This window comes from Muntiacus reevesi, chromosome 11 (genome assembly GCF_963930625.1).
Source record: "Muntiacus reevesi chromosome 11, mMunRee1.1, whole genome shotgun sequence".
Lineage (NCBI taxonomy): Eukaryota > Metazoa > Chordata > Mammalia > Artiodactyla > Cervidae > Muntiacus > Muntiacus reevesi.
The window spans coordinates 26,270,525-26,290,418 of record NC_089259.1 but is presented as its reverse complement, the minus strand read 5'-3'; the positions used below and the strand labels follow the sequence as shown (position 1 = coordinate 26,290,418).

Sequence of the window (19,894 nt, the reverse complement as noted above, 5' to 3'; positions counted from 1 at the left end):
GGGTGCGTAAGGCATGTAGATGGTGGGAGACAGGGGAGAACTGTTGATCACAAGGGCTTGTGGGGAAGCCATATTAGGAACTCACAGTAATTTGTGACTGTGGGCTGTTATCCAGGGCATGTGCTACCTTGATGGGGCTAGTGGACACAAGGTTCAACAAAAGGGATGCCAAGGCAGAACACCAAGAAGTAGCTTAGTTAAACTCTTGACACATATTTTACCAGCAGTCTGGTTGGGTCCCTTAGCCCAGTCAATCAACACATAAAACTAATCATCACACTTTCCAATGCTACAGATTTATACTACACTTTTCTAAGATAATTGACCACTAGAAAAACACTTGGAATTGTATCATATACTTTAATCCTTGCCACATTCCTGCAGAAGAACAGATGCTATTCCCATTTGTACAAAGAAGCATGAGACAGGGCGCTCAGGGCTGGTGCGCTGGGATGACCCTGAGGGATGGGAAGGGAAGGGAGGTGGGAGGGTGGTTCAGGATGGGGGACACATGTACACCCATGGCTGATTCATGACAACGTATAGCAAAAACCACTACAATATTGTAAAGTAATTAGCCTCCAATTAAAATACATTAATTAGTTTAAAAAAAAAAGAAAGAAATACCTGAGGCTCATACTGATAATGGGAAGAGGATTTGGGAGCCCAACCTAAGAGTCTTCTAACCCAGACTCCAGGTCATATCATGTCACTGCTATGGGCTGAATTCCTTAGCAGGTGGACTTTCTTTTGCCTTAATGTGTTTTTCTTTTTGTTCTGTTGATCCTTTAGGGAAAGAAAGTATAAGCATTCATGGAGACCCTACCGTATGGAAATTCTATTAGGTGTTTTACATGAAGTATTTCATTTAATCCTCATTATAGCCTATGAGTGGAGAAGGAAATGGCAACCCACTCCAGTATTCTTGCCTGGAGGATCCCAGGGACAGAGGAACCTCGTGGACTGCCATCTATGGGGTTGCACAGAGTTGGACACGACTGAAGCGACTTAGCATGCATGCATAACCTATGAGAGACACATGAAAGTTAGTCTTACCTACTCAAGTTAAGGTATATGGTCAAAGGCACACACAGAAAGTGGTGGCACAGGAATTTTATCTGCCATCAAACACCACATATGCGCTTTCCTATAGCCAAGGTCATTTGTTTCCTTGCTAAACCTCCTCTGAGCCATGTCAAAGCACTCAAGGTTAGAAGAGTGATATGTGATTGTAGATGTTCTACTATATGGCTCTGACTCAGCTACCTGCTAAATGGACCCAGATTGGGAAATTCTTGGCTACTCACACTTCTCCCTGGCCTTCTGACTTTCCCCATCACAGCACTTGTTCTGTGGAGGTATGTCTGTTAGGTTTAGATGACTCTCTGTAGGCTTCATACCAGCCAAATTAGGAAAGTCCTCTAGTCTGACATTCTGCCTACTGTAGCCTGAATTTCTCCCTTTCTGTTCTGTTTAACTCTTTAACTGATGAGATTTCTTCTCAGCTGGGAAGGGTGAGCTAGGATGACAGAGGTGAGGAAGACAGAGAAGGGTGCTCACAAATCCAGTAGCATAGTACAATCAAATCCTAGTTCCTTGAATCACATGGGCAAAGGCCGTTATTCTTCTGATCAATATTTTATTCTCTTTTTTCTTCTTAGCATATAGATAGCTGCCTCAGGTCATAAATAAAATATATTTCATTAAATGGAGAGTAGCAGGTATTTAGTAAGAAAATAAAAATGAAAGAATGCATTATTTTATTCCATTAAATGTTTGGCTGAACCCATAAGAATGAGGATAAGGCCATTCTTGGACACTTGCACTGAAATGAACCAAGAGAAAAATATTAAAGGACAAGGAAGAGGATATTTGGCATATGAATGCAAGAGCTTCTTCAGGGCCAGGGAGTGGAATGAAAATTGGCAAGATCATTGGGAGAATGTGAATCAAACAGAATTAGAATGGAGTTTTCTAAGAGAATATGTTAGGAGAGCAAAAGGCTGACAAATAGCTCTTGTATTTAGATACAAACAGGGGGAGTAGACCAGGAATTCAAAAGTAAGAGAAACTTAAGGAAGGAAAAAAACACTATTCTTTGTAAACAGAAACGAAACAAATGAAAATAAGATATCAGAAGTCAGCAAGATCTTATGGGAGTCTTCAGCTGATCTTATGGAAGCAAAGCCCATTTCATTGCTGTAGGAAACTCCCAGCTGAGTGCTGACTGTGGACATCTGATTTCCTTGAAGCTGCATTTAAGTGTTTTCTGATTTTGGCTTGTGTCTTGTACTCTGCGAGGGTTGGCAATAAGCCAGCCGTGTCCCAGAGTTCTGAAGAGTGGGCCAAGGTTAGATATTGGAGTTGGTTCTTTAATTTAACGCACTGATTCTTCTTAAAGAGAAGAACAAAGACTGTGAGAACACGTGTTAGAATTTTGTTATGAGAGATGAATACAAAATATTAAATTGACTCCAACAACTTGTGTCAACTTGAAAACTCCCTGTCTCTTAGGATAAAAAAAAATATAATCCTATTTAGAAATTCCTGATGTAATCACAGATGTGGAATTGGTTCTTTTCATGAAACCTATTAATTAAAAAGTACATAATCCAAAGTCAGTTAAGTAGTAAGATATTACAAGTTCTTATTCCATTAACTTTTCAAAGTATGAATAATAACACATTCAATACTAGAAATTCATATTTTTTCCATGGGCTTCTGAAAAACATGACAATGAGTCCAGTTATGGTAGCAGCTCGCTGTGACCTGACTTATCGCTGGAATTTTTTTATTGGTTTCAGGCGACTTTAACATTGAGGGATTAGTCATTAGTTAGACTTGATGAGAAACAGGACTAGAACTGGACTTTCAAATATGTGTTGTTTTTCTGCTCACAATCAGAAATAAATTCACCATGGTTTTTCTCTTTACAGGCTCATGCCAAAATCTGGCACCTCTACGATACTTCTTTCCGCCCCACTCAGGGAGGCCAGGTGTCCATTGCCCTAAGCTCCCACTGGATCAGTCCTCGAAGAATGACTGAACACAGCATCAAGGAATGTCAAAAATCTCTTGACTTTGTTCTGGGCTGGTTTGCCAAACCCATATTTATTGATGGAGACTATCCTGAGAGCATGAAGAATAACCTTTCATCTCTCCTGCCTGATTTTACTGAATCTGAGAAAAAGTTCATCAAGGGAACAGCCGACTTTTTTGCTCTTTCCTTTGGCCCAACCTTGAGTTTTCAACTGTTGGACCCTCAGATGAAATTCCGCCAACTGGAATCTCCCAGCCTGAGGCAACTCCTTTCCTGGATTGACCTTGAGTATAACCACCCTCAAATATTTATTGTGGAGAATGGCTGGTTTGTTTCAGGGACCACCAAAAGAGATGATGCCAAATATATGTATTACCTCAAAAAATTCATAATGGAAACCTTAAAAGGTAGGATTGAAGATAAAATCCTAATTTCCTGTCAAAATCCACTGGAAAAACAATCCTTAAGATGATCTTAATAAACTGTGTGAATTTATAGTTTTTAATCAGAATGTAGAAATTCATTTTGGCAATAGTAAGAATGCATTTATATAGCACCTTTCTCATCTGGGGACTTGAGGAGCTTAATTTTTTAAGTTTGTTTCATAAATGAGAAATGTTATAATGTTTATGCAATTATAAAGGTTATAATGTTTGAAATTACTTGACTTTCAGAGTTACTACTCTAGATTTTTACATTATATTAAAGATTAAGTAAATCCCAAGATATCTAGATCCCTGTACACATTTTTCCGACTTAGATTGCTTGTACTGAATAAAACACTTTGTATTTTTTTTTTAAAAAGAATATCAATACTTTCTGGCAAAGAGTAGGTAGTTCATGTCTTTAAAGACGTAATTCACTTACTGCATCAAGCACAAAGGTAGGTACTTAGGATAGAAAAGTAGAACAAGACACCTTGGCCCAAAGAGCGCCCATCAGAAAGAAGGGAACTCCAAATAAAAATTTTTGGAGATAAGCCTATTTTTGAGGACATTTATTTGCAGAGTTTTCTAGGTTCTATTAGCTTCCCAGGTGGCACAGTGGTAAAGAATCTGTCTGCCAATGCAGGAGACATGTGTTTGATCCCTGGGTCAGAAAGATCCCCTGGAGTAGGAAATAACAACCCACGCTAGTATTCTTGCCTGGGAAATCCCATGGACAGAGGAGCCTGGCGGACTATAGCCCATGGGGGTTGCAAAGAGCTGAACAGGACTGAGCATGCATGCAATAGGTCCTATCAGAGCCTTTCATCTGTGAGAAAGGTCATCAGTTTACCAAACAATAAACATTATACTTAATTTATTTCCTGAAATAGTAAAATCCTCAAATGCTCTTGAATCATGTAGCAAGTGCCCATCACAGGGTCACGATGCTCTTGTCCTCTTTCCTTTGCAGCCATCAGGCTGGACGGGGTGGATGTCATTGGGTACACGGCCTGGTCACTCATGGACGGCTTCGAGTGGCACCGTGGCTACAGCATCAGACGTGGACTCTTCTACGTCGACTTTCTAAGCCAGGACAAGAAGCTGTTGCCGAAGTCTTCAGCCTTGTTCTACCAAAAGCTGATAGAGAACAATGGCTTCCCTCCTTTACCTGAAAACCAACCCCTAGAAGGGACATTTCCCTGTGACTTTGCTTGGGGAGTTGTTGACAACTGCATTCAAGTAAGTCAGCTGACAAAATCAATCCGCAGTCTCACCAGCCCTATCTCTAGTAAGTAGCGCTTCCTTATTAGGTTGTCATGGCACGTGGTCCATTCCTCAGGCCAAACATGGTTCCTTAGCGAGTGCACGAAAGGCATCATGTGGAATGCTGCACACTTCTCTCCAAAAATCTTCCTGGCTTCATCTTGCACTTTAAATCAACTCCGAAAGGGAACAGATTTAAAATATGTCCATCTTTAAGATCTGATAAGATACTAAAAGATAAAACACTCTCTTTTAATACCGTGGTTTTCAATCCCTTTTAAAGTAGTTGTTGAGTTCTTCCATAAACAAGATGTAATGCAGAATTCCACACTATCTGAGATCTCACTGGAGCTGCTGAGATGGAGGCAGGGACATTAGGCAGAGCCCTCTTGACCATAACTGTGGAACCCCCAAGATTGTGGAAGTATCTCTGGAATGAGAGCCGTTGCTCAGTGATGCACTGATCAGAATGCCATTTCTAACAACACTTTTCGAATTGAAATGGTAAGGAAGTTCTTCAAAATGGTCACCCAAGTATTTATTGAGCATCCTATATGCAGTTAGACCTCAACATCTTTCTTCATTTTTCCAGCTTCAAAAGCATCTGTTTTCTAGGGTTTGATTAAATACTTTAGTGAGCACTTATTGGAAGTTTCGTGTGTATATTGTTAATTGTTGGAGGGAAGAGGGCTCAGTTGAGGGGAGTACACAGTGAGATGAGTAAGATATGATTCCTGCTTTCAGAGGAGTCTATTGAGGGGAAATGATGGGTCACAAATAGTATAAGAGTGTGAACAGAGCATGGTGGCAAGTGAGCAGGGTGGTAGGGGATGGAGGTGTTGCTGAACAGAGTCTGTGTGTGAAAATAGAGACCAAGATAGAAACGAAGTTTGGTGTCCACAGACGTTTTAGCATGTTGGGTGCTTCTAGACAACTTGTTGGTTCTGTAGGGGAGGAAAAATAACTTCCCCTGTACCCTTATGAGTGTTTAACTGAGACCCCAGTAGTAAGAGATAGATTCACATGAGAAAAACAAACAGAAGTTTATTAGTATGTATACCTCATGTATATATGGGAGATACCCTGAGAAAAATGAGTAACTCATCAAGGTGGCTTAAAATTTCAGGCTTAAATAGCATCTTAATAGGAAAAGGGGAAAAGTAAGTGATTTTTAGGAAAGATGAATAGGCCCTTAAAAGAAGACATGAGAGCTCTGATAGCTTGTGACAAAGTTTGCCTGAATGTGATGTTGACTTCGAATGCCCTCCTCTGTGATAACAGTCAGGCTTTCCTCATTGGCAAAACTCCCACAAGGGGATTTATGACAGTCCTTTTGAGTTTCTTTTGGAGGATTCATCTCTAGGCAGATAAGGGGAATTCAGAGAAAGCCCTTCCCTTGGATTTGCTATTTTTTTCAAGTGCCTGAAGCTCAAAATAATATACTGAAGGGGCATTTTAGGGGTGGCATGCCTTGACTTCTACAATCGTATTTTGGGGCATCATATTCTGTTACTTTTTGGTTCAAAAGAAGTATTTGGAGAGAGTGCTTGGATCTGGGGAAAGGCCTTCTAGTTGAGATGAGTTGCTATTTCCTGGTATCTAGTTGAAATTTTTGATTCATTAGGAAATAAATCAACACGATCCTTTAAATTTTTTTTCCCCCCTGCTGAGTCATATTATGCTTACATCTTATTCAGACCTCCAGTTAGTTTTAAGGACAATCTTGACTTTAATCCCTTCCTTTGTTTTTGTTGTTCAGTAGCTAAATCATGTCCAACTCTGTGACCCCCATGGACTGCATCATGCCAAGCTTCCCTGTCCTTCACTATCTCTCAGAGAGTTTGCTCATACTCATTTCCTTTGAGTTGATGATGCCATCCAACCATCATAATCCCTTCCTTATGATTGTTTAAGATTTTAAAAAATATGAAACATTTTAAAAGTCTTCAACGAATTTGTTACAATATTGCTTCTGTTTTATGTTTTGACTTTTTTGGCCATGAGACATGTGGTATCTCAGCTCCCTGACCAGATATCAAGCCCCACCCCTTGTATTGGAAGGCGAAGTCTTAACCATTGGACGGCCAGGGAAGTCCCCCTACCTTACATTTCAAAGGCAACCAAGAACGCTATGTTCTCAAGGATATCTGAGCCCAGTAGCTTGTCTTCATAGCTCTACCTGGTTCTGTGTGGGGTTTTCCTCACTCCTCCATCTCCCTTAGTTCAGTTCAGTTCAGTAGTCGCTCAGTCGTGTCCGACTCTTTGTGACCCCATCAATCGCAGCACGCCAGGCCTCCCTGTTCATCGCCAACTCCTGGAGTTTATTCAAACTCATGTCCATCGAGTCAGTGATGCCATCCAGCCATCTCATCCTCTGTCGTCCCCTTCTCCTCCTGCCCCCAATCCTTCCCAGCATCAGGGTCTTTTCCAATGAGTCAACTCTTCGCATGAGGTGGCCAAAGTATTGCAGTTTCAGCTTCAGCATCAGTCCTTCCAATGAACACCAAGGACTGATCTCCTTTAGGAGGGACTGGCTGGATCTCCTTGCAGTCCAAGGGACTCTCAAGAATCTTCTCCAACACCACAGTTCAAAAGCATAAATTCTTCTGCGCTCAGCTTTCTTCACAGTCCAACTCTCACATCCATACATGACCACTGAAAAAACCATAGCCTTGACTAGATGGACCTTTGTTGACAAAGCAATGTCTCTGCTTTTTAATATGCTGTCAAGGTTGGTCATAACTTTCCTTCCAGGAAGTAAGCGTCTTTTAATTTCATGACTGCAATCACCATCTGCAGTGATTTTGGAGCCCAGAAAAATAAGGTCTGACACTGCTTCCACTGTTTCCCCATCTATTTGCCATGAAGTGATGGGACTGGATGCCATGATTTTAGTTTTCTGAATGTTGAGCTTTAAGCCAACTTTTTCACTCTCCTCTTTCACTTTCATCAAGAGGCTTTTTAGTTCCTCTTCACTTTCTGCCATAAGGGTGGTGTCATCTGCATATCTGAGGTTATTGATATTTCTCCTGGCAATCTTGATTCCAGCTTGTGCTTCTTCCAGCCCAGCGTTTCTCATGATGTACTCTGCAAGTAAGTTAAATAAGCAGGGTGACAATATACAGCCTTGACGTATTCCTTTTCCTATCTGGAACCAGTCTGTTCCATGTCCAGTTCTAACTGTTGCTTCCTGACCTGCATACAGGTTTGTCAAGAGGCAGATCAGGTGGTCTGGTATGCCTATCTCTTTCAGAATTTTCCACAGTTTATTGTGATCCACACAGTCAAAGGCCTTGGCATAGTCAATAAAGCTAACCCACTGCTATTTAGAAACTCCCCATTCTAACTTCTCTCCTGCAAGTGGGATCCATGGTGGGGTTCAAGTAGGATCTGAAAGGACAGGAGAGGTGCTAGTGATGGAGGAGAGAGGAGGAAGGCGATCCCGCAGTCCATCCTGGTTGGTCCCGCATCCCTGTTCTGCCTCTCGACCTTCTGCTGAGCCCTGCTCCCTGCTGGGTCCTGGGCCACCCTAGGGCTTGTGCTCTGTCCTGTCTCCAACAGTAGCCCAGCCAGGGCTGATAATTCCCAGCTTCATCCTTCGTGAGGAGAAGGCTCCGCCAGTGTTTCTGTGCAGGCGGTGTAACTCGGGGAGCAGTGGGGATGTTGTGGGGAGGTCTTTTACTTCTGCTCTGTTCCCCATCCAGGGATTGTGTTTGTCTTGGGAACTGGTCAGCAGTGAGAACATTTTAAGAATACATCCTGTTTCCTCCAGAGAGAAGAAAACTGATCAGAAGCAACAAGTATGGCAGCAAAGAGGAAGGGAGATGAGGAGAGAATTCCTTTTTCTGCTTCCTAGAAGCAGTTGTTTAGACTTTGATCCAGTGCCAGCCACTCATCAGCCCTGGGGCTTTGCTCTCGGGTTGCACCGCTCAGGGTCACGGCTGCCTGCACCTCGCAGAGCCGCACAGTCGTCTCCGCTGACCCAGCCAGACGCAAACCACCACGACCATGAACTCCTCCAGGAGCTCGCTAGTGGAAAAAGGCTGCGGTTGCTATTTTATTCTCTCTGCTTTTCACCTTGAGCTTTGTACTGTTTTGGCAGTGTGCTTTCCAAGCTAACTTCCTAATTGACAGAGCAAAAATGAGTTTTGCTTTGTTTTTTTTTTTAGGGAAGTTCTGATAAGTGTATGGATAAGTTTTAATTTACAAGTGGGTCTCTATACTTTTAATGCATTGTATTAGAGTTCTGAAAAGTGAATTTTAAACCATGGAAATTTATCTTTTCACTTCTGGTTAGTATTTCAAGAATTCCTAATATGAATGAGGCATGCATTTCACCTGAAAAAAATTTTAAATTATATCTCACCTGTCTGAGATGACAGACCTGTCTGAAGTCTGATCTTAGGCTTATTCACATGGATTATCATTGTCCTTGGACCTAATTTCCCAGCTGAGAGGTTTGTTTTTCCATAATCACTAATGTTCATAGTAAACACAGAATCTGCTATGTACTGGGGACGGACAGCTTTTTTTTAACATTGGCTACTGTTAGGGAGACATTTCTTCCATAATATACTAAACACATAACATCATACCCTTCTGAAAGGTTCGACTTAATTATTTTTTTATTAATAAATAAGTCAAACAAATTAATGGAGATTCTATAGAATTTTGCCTAAACACCCATTTATAAATGACCTGTATTTTTGAGAAATAGACTTGTTGCTCAGAAATTACACCTTTGTCTCTCATGTTTGCTTTCAGATGGACTGAATAAGAGCTGTTGTTTTGGAACTGTTATAGTAGAAAAGTTATGAATTTTGTCAACTCAGAGCTCTATAAAAATAATCCAGAGAATTCCTTCAAGCTATGAACAGTTTCACTTCCAAAGAGCTGCAAATATTTTTCTTGCAAAGTTGAGGAAACATGATTTGTGGGTCCATCACAGTGGAAAAATACTTCTGACAGCATTCCCACAAATTAGAGGAAATGTATGCGTGGGTGATCTACACGGGACAATTCTCCAGAAAAAGCAATTTCCCTCTGACATGCTATATTTTATTACTTTCCTTTATAAACACGGCACTGACCCTGCTAGAGAAACAGAAGCTTATTTGCAACAGGCCTGAAAAGTGCAAGGAAACCTCTACTAGAGATTGAAAACCAGAGTTTGACCTTTGCTTTTCTACAGAGGGTCAAACCCAGGAACCAACTCTGACAGGATTATTACTGAGGAGAAAACTGGCTTAGGTGATGGGTCCTTGGGAATAAGAGCTTCCCTGATAGCTCAGTTGGTAAAGAGTCTGCCTGCAATGCAGGAGACCTCGGTTCGATTCCTGGGTTGGGAAGATCCCCTGGAGAAGGAGTAGGCTACCCACTCCAGTGTTCTTGGGCTTCTCTTGGCTCAACTGGTAAAGAACCCACCTGCAATGCAGGAGACCTGGGTCTGATCCCTGGGTTGGGAAGATCCCCTGGAGAAAGGAAAGGCTACGCACTCCAGTATTCTGGCCTGGAGAATTCCATGGACTGTATAGTCCATGGGGTCACAAAGAGTCAGACATGACTGAGTGACTTTCACACACATACACACCTTGGAATAAACTTAAAGTTTTGTTTGCAAGTGGAAGGAGGATTTTGTGATTTTGATTTTGCAGTTTGTCTAGGTTTCCTAAATACTTATTTTCATTTTGTAGTCTTATAGATCAGAGATTGAGAATCATCATTCTCATGATCATCACAGAAAAATAATTTTGAAATTTTTAAAAGCGATGTTAAAATATCCCATTATACGTGGATGACAGTATCATTTCCACATTCTCTGTCTTTTTCTACCATCAGTCAGAGTGAATTAGCTAAATTCTGTTATGGACACTAATGCCAATAAAAGGCAATAGTTTTGCATACTTCCCATGTCCGTGACCTTTAGCAAACCTCCATTTAGAATGTGATTTTAAGAAACACAATTTAATTTTAAGTATCATTTCATTTTCTGACTCTCACTCAGGTTTTAAGCTTTATCACTTTTTTGGTCTTTTTTTTTTTTTTTTTTTTTAATTTGAAAGTCTCATATCATTGGCGATTTCTTATTCTAAAAGAAAAATGTCCAAAATACTCTGCTTGCTTAACACAGACCAGAGATGTGTGAGGATTATTAATGCTTGTTATCTGAAGTGACCTCCAAAATTCAGATTTCTTAAAGTAACAGTTCCAGGCTTACAGAGAACTGTGGGTGAAACAAATGTGCACCGAGCAAAGTGGAATATTTTCTTCCCCAGGAACGTAACTATTTATGAAAAACAGTTTAAAATTCAGCTAGGAAGGTTTCTACAGTCTTTTTGCCCACCGTGCTGGCTGGTTTTGTTGAGAGAACCAGAACCGCACTGGACGACTTTGCAGGACTGACCAGGTGAGGCTAACGGCTCCTCTCCTCCTGACAGGTGGACACCACCCTGTCTCAGTTCACTGACCCCAACGTCTACCTGTGGGACGTGCACCACAGCAAGAGGCTCATCAAGGTGGACGGGGCTGTGACCAAGACGAGGAAATCCTACTGCGTTGACTTCGCCGCCATCCGACCCCAGATCGCCTTGCTCCAGGAAATGCACGTGACGCACTTCCACTTCTCGCTGGACTGGGCGCTGATCCTGCCGCTGGGGAACCGGTCCCAGGTCAACCTCACGGTCCTGCGGTTCTACCGCTGTGTGGCCAGCGAGCTGGTGCGCGCCAACATCACCCCGGTGGTGTCGCTGTGGCGCCCGGCCGCCCCCCACCAGGGACTGCCGGCCCCCCTGGCCCGGCACGGCGCCTGGGAGAACCCCCACACCGCCCTGGCCTTTGCCGAGTACGCCAGCCTGTGCTTCCAAGACCTCGGCCGCCACGTCAAGTTCTGGATCACGATGCACGAGCCCTCCACGCGGAACATGAGCTACAGCGCGGGGCACAACCTCCTGAAGGCGCACGCGCTGGCCTGGCGCACCTACGATGAGAGGTTCAGGCGCTCGCAGAAAGGAAAAATATCCATCGCCCTGCAGGCGGACTGGATAGAACCCGCCTGCCCTTTCTCCCCGGAGGACCGTGAGGTGGCCGAGCGAGTTCTGGAATTTGACATCGGCTGGCTGGCCGAGCCCATTTTCGGCTCCGGCGATTATCCACGCGTGATGAGAGACTGGCTGAACCAGAGAAACAATTTCCTCCTCCCTTATTTCACTGACGAGGAAAAAAAGCTAGTCCGGGGTTCCTTTGACTTTTTGGCGTTGAGCCATTACACCACCATCCTTGTAGACTGGGAGAAAGAAGATCCCATAAAGTACAACGATTACCTGGCCGTGCAAGAAATGACCGACATCACCTGGCTCAACTCTCCCGGCCAGGTGGCCGTGGTGCCCTGGGGCTTACGCAAGGTCCTGAACTGGCTGAAGGCCAAGTACGGAGACCTCCCCATGTATATCATATCCAACGGCATCGATGATGATCCGCACGCAGCCCAGGACAGTCTGAGGGTGTATTACATGCAGAATTATGTGAACGAAGCTCTGAAAGGTAAGGCGCCCCCAGTACGGAGGTCTCTTGGGGTTTATGCCACCTGAGAACCTGATCCATAGAAACTCTCAAACATATACAGACTGTCACCCACAGAGTGACTATCAAGTGCTATCCATTCCTTGATAACACTGAAAAAGTCCAAGTCCTAGCTAGTTTCCCCGAGGAAAGAGGAGTTTGACTAAAAGTGGAAGATGAAAAAAATTCCTCAAAACCATTCTAGGTGGCTAAGAGCCCGGACCATCTCTTCTCCACATCAGATGGCTTCATAGCAGTCTTGCCTACTTCATGCACTTAAAGATTGAACCCAAGTACATCGAAGCAGGTTTAAAGTATGTAAAACCTACTATGTTAAATGTAGCTAAATATTTGTCTTGATGGTTGCCACTTTGTCTTTGGATAAAAGGAGCCTTACTGATGAAATCCAATTTTATCGGAAGTTGTTTGAAATGGTATTGACAATTTCTCTGATGCACCAGGGCTCGGTAAAGGCAAAATGTTGTGGGCAAGATATTTTAATAACTTTTCTCCTGTCCTTTTGTTTTTCTAGCCTATATATTGGATGGTATCAATCTTTGTGGATACTTTGCTTATTCATTTAACGATCGCACAGCTCCGAAGTTTGGCCTCTATCGTTATGCGGCAAATCAGTTTGAGCCCAAACCGTCCATGAAATATTACAGGAAAATTATAGACAACAATGGCTTTCCAGGTCCTGAAACTCTGGGAAGATTTTGTCCAGAAGAATTCACCCTGTGTACAGAATGCAGCTTTTTTCATACCCGAAAGTCTTTACTGGCTTTCATAGCTTTTCTACTTTTTGCCTTTGTTATTTCTCTTTCTCTGATTTTTTACTACTCTAAGAAAGGCAGAAGAGGTTACAAATAGTCTTGATATTTTTCTTATTTGAAATAATTATACACACACATCAGCTGTTAACATTTGCACTTCTCAGTGTTGTGAACTGTAGATTTTATATATCTGACTTCTAGAAAACCTTTTCATGGCATGTGATAGGTTTTGAAATGAGCGTGATTGTAAAATATTGAATAATGTGAATAGTGCCTGAATTTGTTCTATTTCCAGGGGAGGTATGTTAAAAAAGATTGATAAGGGCCATCGTTTCTGCACACATTCTATAACAAAGCATGAAGAATGGGAACCATTTTGTAACATTTCTATACACATTAAGATTAAGAATATTTTTATCTGTGCCCATTCCTGTGTGTAATGTTTGCCTTGAAATAATAATTGCAGGTATTGGAATCAAATCAAACAGGTTGTTAAGTCCTGAACAACCATTCTGAACTGCCATGATATGCCTGATGGTCTTTGTGGAATCAAGTTTCCCTTGAAAAAGAAGATGGCAGAATATAGAATAGATGACAAAGGACCCTAGGTTGGAATGTTCCTTTTAAAAGCAAGGTTTCTATCAAATACTGTTAATATTAATTTATACATCTTTTTAATGATATGCTTAGCAGAGCAAATTACAGAATTCTGTATCTTATATAAGTATAAAATATATTTCTTTGTATTTTCAGACACTCTCTAAGCCCCAGGCCCTTGAGGGATTTGTGTCACTATTGAGGGCCTGCACATAGGGGACTTTTACTAAATGTGTGCAGAAAAATAAGCATGAATTATGCAATATTGGGCCCTTAAGAAAGCATAAACCGACTGTGAAATGCATTATAGCGCAGTGGCTGGAGGGGACAGAAAGAAGGAAGAAGTCCTTGTTATGAGCAGCATTGCAATTAATTTGATTACAAACTCTTTTATTTAGAGCAGACCTTGGAATCAATGAGGTGACCTTTTCTGAAAGAATAAGAACGAAACAATAGCTCATTTTATGAGGAGTGACTCCACTTTCTGTTCTTTAGAATGTGCCATAATTTCTTTGAATTGAGTTTTAAAAATTCTTAATAGGTTCAAAAGCATTTGGTCTAATAACACTGAAAGGTTTGTTTCTATAATTGCTGAGGTCCATTTTATATTTTTTGCTGCTACTTCTGTGGAGCTAGCTTTACATGAGTTTTGCTTTGAACTTTTATACTGAAACTGGCTGCTTATTTTTAGAAAGGGCTAATTGGGTCTTATCCTTTAATGCCCCTTAAATAAATCTTGCTGATTTTCAAACAGGGAAGTCTATTACACTGGAGTTGAGGATGATTTTATAGATAAGCCAAAATGATATCAAGCAAGATAAACCAATATCATATCTGGCATAACCTTGCTGACACAGGGTTCTAGTGAATTAAAAAAACTGTACTGTATTATATATCATCTTTAGAGGTGATATGATTTTTTTCCATGAAAGATAAGCTTTTTGGTGGTACTCTTTTAAAAATGGACTTACTGTTAAAATCACAAACTAGGGAATAATAGTTTATTTTATGTGTATATTTTTCTGATTATAATAGTAATATATGCTCATTGTAAAAAATTTAAAATCACAGAAACTATGTGTAAAGAAAAAAAATTACCTGTAATTTCACCACCTTGAGGTAGCCACTGTTAACATAGTGTATGTATGATATTTTGTATAGTCAGATCTTATTGTAAATAGTTACGTGTCTTTATTAAATTTCATTGTGTGCATTTCCTTTGTCATTAGTCTTCAAAAGCATGATTTTTAATACTTATAGAGTAACTCCACTATGTGAATTTATCACAATTTATTTAATCATTCCTATTTGTTGGACCAGTTTCTTATTGTTAATTACTGTGAAATGATGGATGTTGTTTAAAAATAATTTTCCTGCTACAATATTTAATTTCCTTGAGTGTAGAGAGAAGTAATCCTGTCCCTTGATAAAGTCTTGTAATAAATCTACTCTCAACTTTGTCTTCTTACATGATCAAATGACTAGATAAATTTCTTAAGCGTTTTTTGAGTTACTTAAACCACATAGAATATGATCCGAGTCGTGAAGAAGGGGGTCTGAAAACAGGAGGAGTGAACTTCGAGGCTGGAATAAGGTAAGGGTGAAGAGGGTGCCCCAGGCTAGTCCCTACTGCTGATCTGAGAGGGAATTTCAGACCCTGAAAGAGACGCCAAAGAACCAAAGGGAAATGATCCCCCAGCACCACTCAGCCAAGTTATCAGCTGAGCATCAGACTAACTTTGAGACCCTTTGGTCCCCAGTGGGAGATTGGTGGTTCCCCACGGGCTGTAAAGAAGACAGGACACTTCCCAGATGAGGCTGGAAACCGGGGGGCAGTGGGAGGGGCTAGAAGGCCTTTCTGGTCCAATGCGGGTGAAGAATCCTCATTTCTTCTCCGGCTTCTCCGGGCGTTACATTCTTCACTGATGCTTTACTTTCATAAATACTGGGTTTTTCACCACTTTACATGTGTTTTAAAACATATACATATATATATAGAGAGAGAGAGAGAGAGACAGAGACAGAGACAGAGAGACAGAGAGAGAGAGAGACCATTCTCCTGGAAGTCCTGCATCCCTTAGTACTTTTTGGGGTCAGCTCTGCAGGGGCATTAGTGGTAAGCTGTGGCTCCCAAGATCTCTGGGCTAATTTCTGTCGTATTTACTTTTCCCCCATATTGCCCCCCTGGTTCCTTTCTTTGAACTGACAGTGGGGTGGGGAGGAAATGGAGGTGGAGGGCCCTGCACTTATGCCCCATTCATTTTGCCTTAGTTTGGAAGGATGGACTTTCAGATTCATTTAAGGTCATTTTTCATTTTATTTTTTGACTCCACAGATAGTAATTAGAATCTACTAATGCCTCAGAAGCATTTCTTTTTTTTTAAAGTTTTTAATAGAGCCCTCCAACGGAGATATAATACAGGCCACATATTTTAAATTTTTTAGTAGTCACATTAAAAATATAAAAAGACACTATTAGTTCAAAAGATGTGGGAAGGAATGATGGAGTTAATGAATGAATAGAATCAGCTCTCTGATACCACCTTTGTCCAGAGACTGATTTAGTATGGACCATCTGTCAAGAAAGAAAAACTGCTGTGTATTAGGTGACACACAGCTCGGTTCTTGGTATTCAGAGGAGCGAATGATGACTTACTTGTAATAACCTTTGATAACCTGTCTTTCTAGGTGGCAAGGCAGTAAATAGCTGTCCTGTCATCACCTCTAGACTAATAACTAGGTGAGAGGATTATAACTCTTTTCTTCATCATTCACACTGTCCCTCAACTAGTCAGTAACCTTTTTTGTTTGTAAGACTTGTTATCAGGTTAAATTCTTTATCTGTAAATAAAAATAGGGAGCTCATTTGGAAGGAATCTCTTTACATCCTCTGTGGATACTTGTAATCTCCTGGAACATGTAGCTTTTTGCTCAGACCCATTACCTTTATCAGTTTTTATAACCATTAAATATTGTTGGAGTTTTGTTTGTTATAGTGCATTTCCTAAACCATTTTTGTTTCATACCTTTGTGGTAAATGCCCTTTGATATCAAGTAGAAAGAAATCAAGAAGAACTACAAGGAACCTTGAGTAAAGAGTGGAAATGTCAGTGACAGGACACCTAAAATATGGTGAAATCCCATTTCACAACATAACTGTGACATGGTGATTGATATTCAGCTCCTTTTTTGATCAAATAGGTTAGAGAAGAAAAAACACTTCAACCTACATATTAATGGAATCAGAAAAGTATACGGGAAAGAGTCAGCAAGACCCATGTTCAAAATTCACTGAGCTTCAGTTTTCTTGTCTGTAAAATGGGAATAACCTGCTGTAGCACAGTGGTGAACATAGTAAGTATTCAGTAAATAAAGCACCTACCCTAGAAGTAATTTTTCCTAGACTAATTTCACTTACTGTTAACGTGTGTGTGTTTTCTTGTTAATCAGATTTTTAGAGCTCAGTAACATAAAACTAGGGCCTATTACAGGCAAATGATATACCCAGAAGCCCTTTAGTTATTTTATTTGTGGCTTTGAATATACTTCTTCATAAAATGTCCTTGGTAAAACTAAATAAACAAACAAAAACCAGTTCCCACATTTACTTAATAATACTAGATTCTTTTCTTGGATTTGAATTTTACAAATGTTGGATTGATAGAATCCTGAAGATAATTTGGCAAAAGATGTTTCTATATCAGTTTGTTGTGCCATCTGCTCTTTTGAAATAATCTAATGACACAGGCAACATGCTGAAATTTGTTTATTTGCTATTTAGTTGGTAATAATTGGAGGCCCATTAGCTAAATTTTTATGTGATTCAAAAATGTTTGGTAAAAAAAAAAAAAAAAAAAAAAAAAAATGTTTGGTGAGTTTCAGATTTTGGTATAGTCTCCAATATGTTTATTTATAGTAATGCTAATTAATTTTAAATGCGTTTACTTATTTGATGTAAATTATTTGCAACTGAAACATTGCCCCTTAATAAATTGCTAGAATAAGCTGACATTTTTTTTCTTTTGAAAGGCTCAATTGATTAGTTTGTAAAATTCGTTTTTCTTTCAATATTATAGCGGTTGTCTAATTATGACTGTAAGCATAAATGTTGCCTAAAGCATTTCAGCCTGTTTTGATCTCCATCTGTATGTGAATCAAAGCTTTAGCTAATTTAGTTTCAAGTTGTTAGATTTGAAGGTTCTATAGTGTTTCAAGGCTGTTGCTGTTTCATTTAAGACATGAAGGCTTTGTAAGTTTTTTTTTTTTTTCCCTCTTTAAATTATGGGTATTATAAGTCTCTGGCAAGTAGTCCAAAGACTTCAAAATAAAACATTTCAATCGACAGGGGCAGTAGTGGTAAGCCACGGAGCGGTGAAATGGAGATATAATTAGAGCTAAAGATGGACGAGTCAGGTGAAAATATTCCATTAGCAAAGGACAACACGACCAGATTTTCTTCCAAAGTGGAACCATTCTAAAACGTCCTTATTTTATCTGTGACTGTCTTGGATTTAATGAACCAACAAAGCAAACACAGTGGGGGTTACTGGTCCACCTGACTGACAAGATTAGAGCTGCAAGCTCCTGGCAGCGCGGGGGTCTGGGCAGCGGTGGTTCATAGACAGGAGTTCTGAGGGGAGGGAACCAGGAAGCCTGGGAAGGCTTGCAGGATTGGGGAGAGCCTGTGGGTGGAGCTGGGCCTCAGAATCAAGGGGTGCGATTTCTAAATGCAGATGACTTTCACTACCTTCCCCACTCTCTGGAGTGCCCTTGGGAAGAGGGCTGCAACACCTGTGGTCTGGCAAAGGGGCTCCCCTGAGAGAAGTGGGTGCAAGAAGGTGAGGGAGACGGAAGGAGAAAGGGACTGAGCCAGCCCCTGGAATGTCAGAACTCATGATGAGTTTTGGGTTCGTATCAAGAGGGTCATGTGGAGAAGCAATGCCATTGGAGGTGATGTTGCCCAGAGAATGTTAGTCCAGGATACAGGGAAGGGCATTTATTTACAAAGAGGCTGGAAAGTCTGAGAATGATTTCAGTGCTTATGAGAGTGGGCCCAGTGGAGGAGGGGAGGGATGCAAAACAAAGATGAAAACTGTGGGAGAGGTGATATCTCATTGTAGTTTTGATTTGCATTTCTCTAATAATGAGTGATGTTGAGCATCTTTTCATGTGTTTATTAGCCATCTGTATGTCTTCTTTAGAGAAATATCTGTTTAGGTCTGTTTCCCAGTTTTTGATTGGGTAGTTTGTTTTTCTGGTATTGATTTGTATGAGCTGCTTGTATACTTTGGAAGTGAATCCTTTGTCAGTTATTTCATTGGCTGTTATTTTCTCCAATTCTGAGACTTGTCTTTTCACCTTGTTTATAGTTTCTTTTGCTGTGCAAAAGCTTTTAAGTTTAATTAGGTCCCACTTGTTTATTTTTGTTTTTATTTCCATTACTCTAAGAGGTGGGCCGCAAGGGATTTTACTGTGGTTTATATCATAGAGTGTTCTGCCTGTGTTTTCCTCTAAGAGATATATATGGAATATAGAAAGATGGTACTGATGAAATTATTTGCAGGGCAGCATTGGAGACACAGACATAGATAATAAACTTATGGATACGGAGTGGGGTGAGGGGGAGGAGAGGGTGGGATGTATGGAGAGAGTAACATGGAAACATATATTACCATTTGTAAAATAGATAGTAGGAATTTGCTATATGACTCAGGAAGCTCAAATGGGGTTCTGTAACAACCTAGAGGGGTGGGGCAGGGAGGGAGGTGGGAGGGATGATCAAGAGGGAGGGAGCACATGTGTACCTAAGGCTGATTCATGTTAATGTTTGGCAGAAACAAACACAATACTGTAAAGCAATTATTCTTCAATTAAAAACAAACAAACAAACAAACAAACAAAAACAACGGGTGAGAGAGGCATTAAGGTGTGTCCATAAAGCCAGACCAACAAAGGTCCGTCTAGTCAAAGCTATGGTTTTTTCCAGTAGTCATGTACAGATGTGAGAGTTGGCCTATAAAGAAAGCTGACTGCCAAAGAATTGGTGCTTTTAAACTGTGTTGCTTGAGAAGACTCTTGAGAGTCCTGTGGGCTGCAAGGAAATCAAACCAGTCAATCCTAAAGGAAATCAACCCTGAATATTCATTAAAAGGACTAATGCTGAAGCTGAAGCTCCAATACTTTGGCCACCGGTGCAAAGAGCTGACTCAGTGAAAAAAATCCTGATGCTGGGAAAG

The 19,894-nt window shown here is 40.8% G+C and overlaps 1 protein-coding gene across 1 annotated transcript in view; it reads left to right on the top strand.

Annotated features, from left to right (window-relative positions):
• The window catches only part of KL (klotho), a 41,734-nt gene extending 24,244 nt beyond the window's left edge, over window positions 1-17,490 (top strand). The window contains exons 2-5 of the mRNA XM_065902232.1: window positions 2,937-3,447; window positions 4,439-4,707; window positions 11,169-12,270; window positions 12,821-17,490. Of these exons, the coding sequence (XP_065758304.1) occupies window positions 2,937-3,447; window positions 4,439-4,707; window positions 11,169-12,270; window positions 12,821-13,158 (2,220 nt within the window). The 3' untranslated portion in view covers window positions 13,159-17,490. The remainder of the gene's footprint in view (window positions 1-2,936; window positions 3,448-4,438; window positions 4,708-11,168; window positions 12,271-12,820) is intronic.
• The last annotated feature ends 2,404 nt before the right edge of the window (window positions 17,491-19,894 follow it).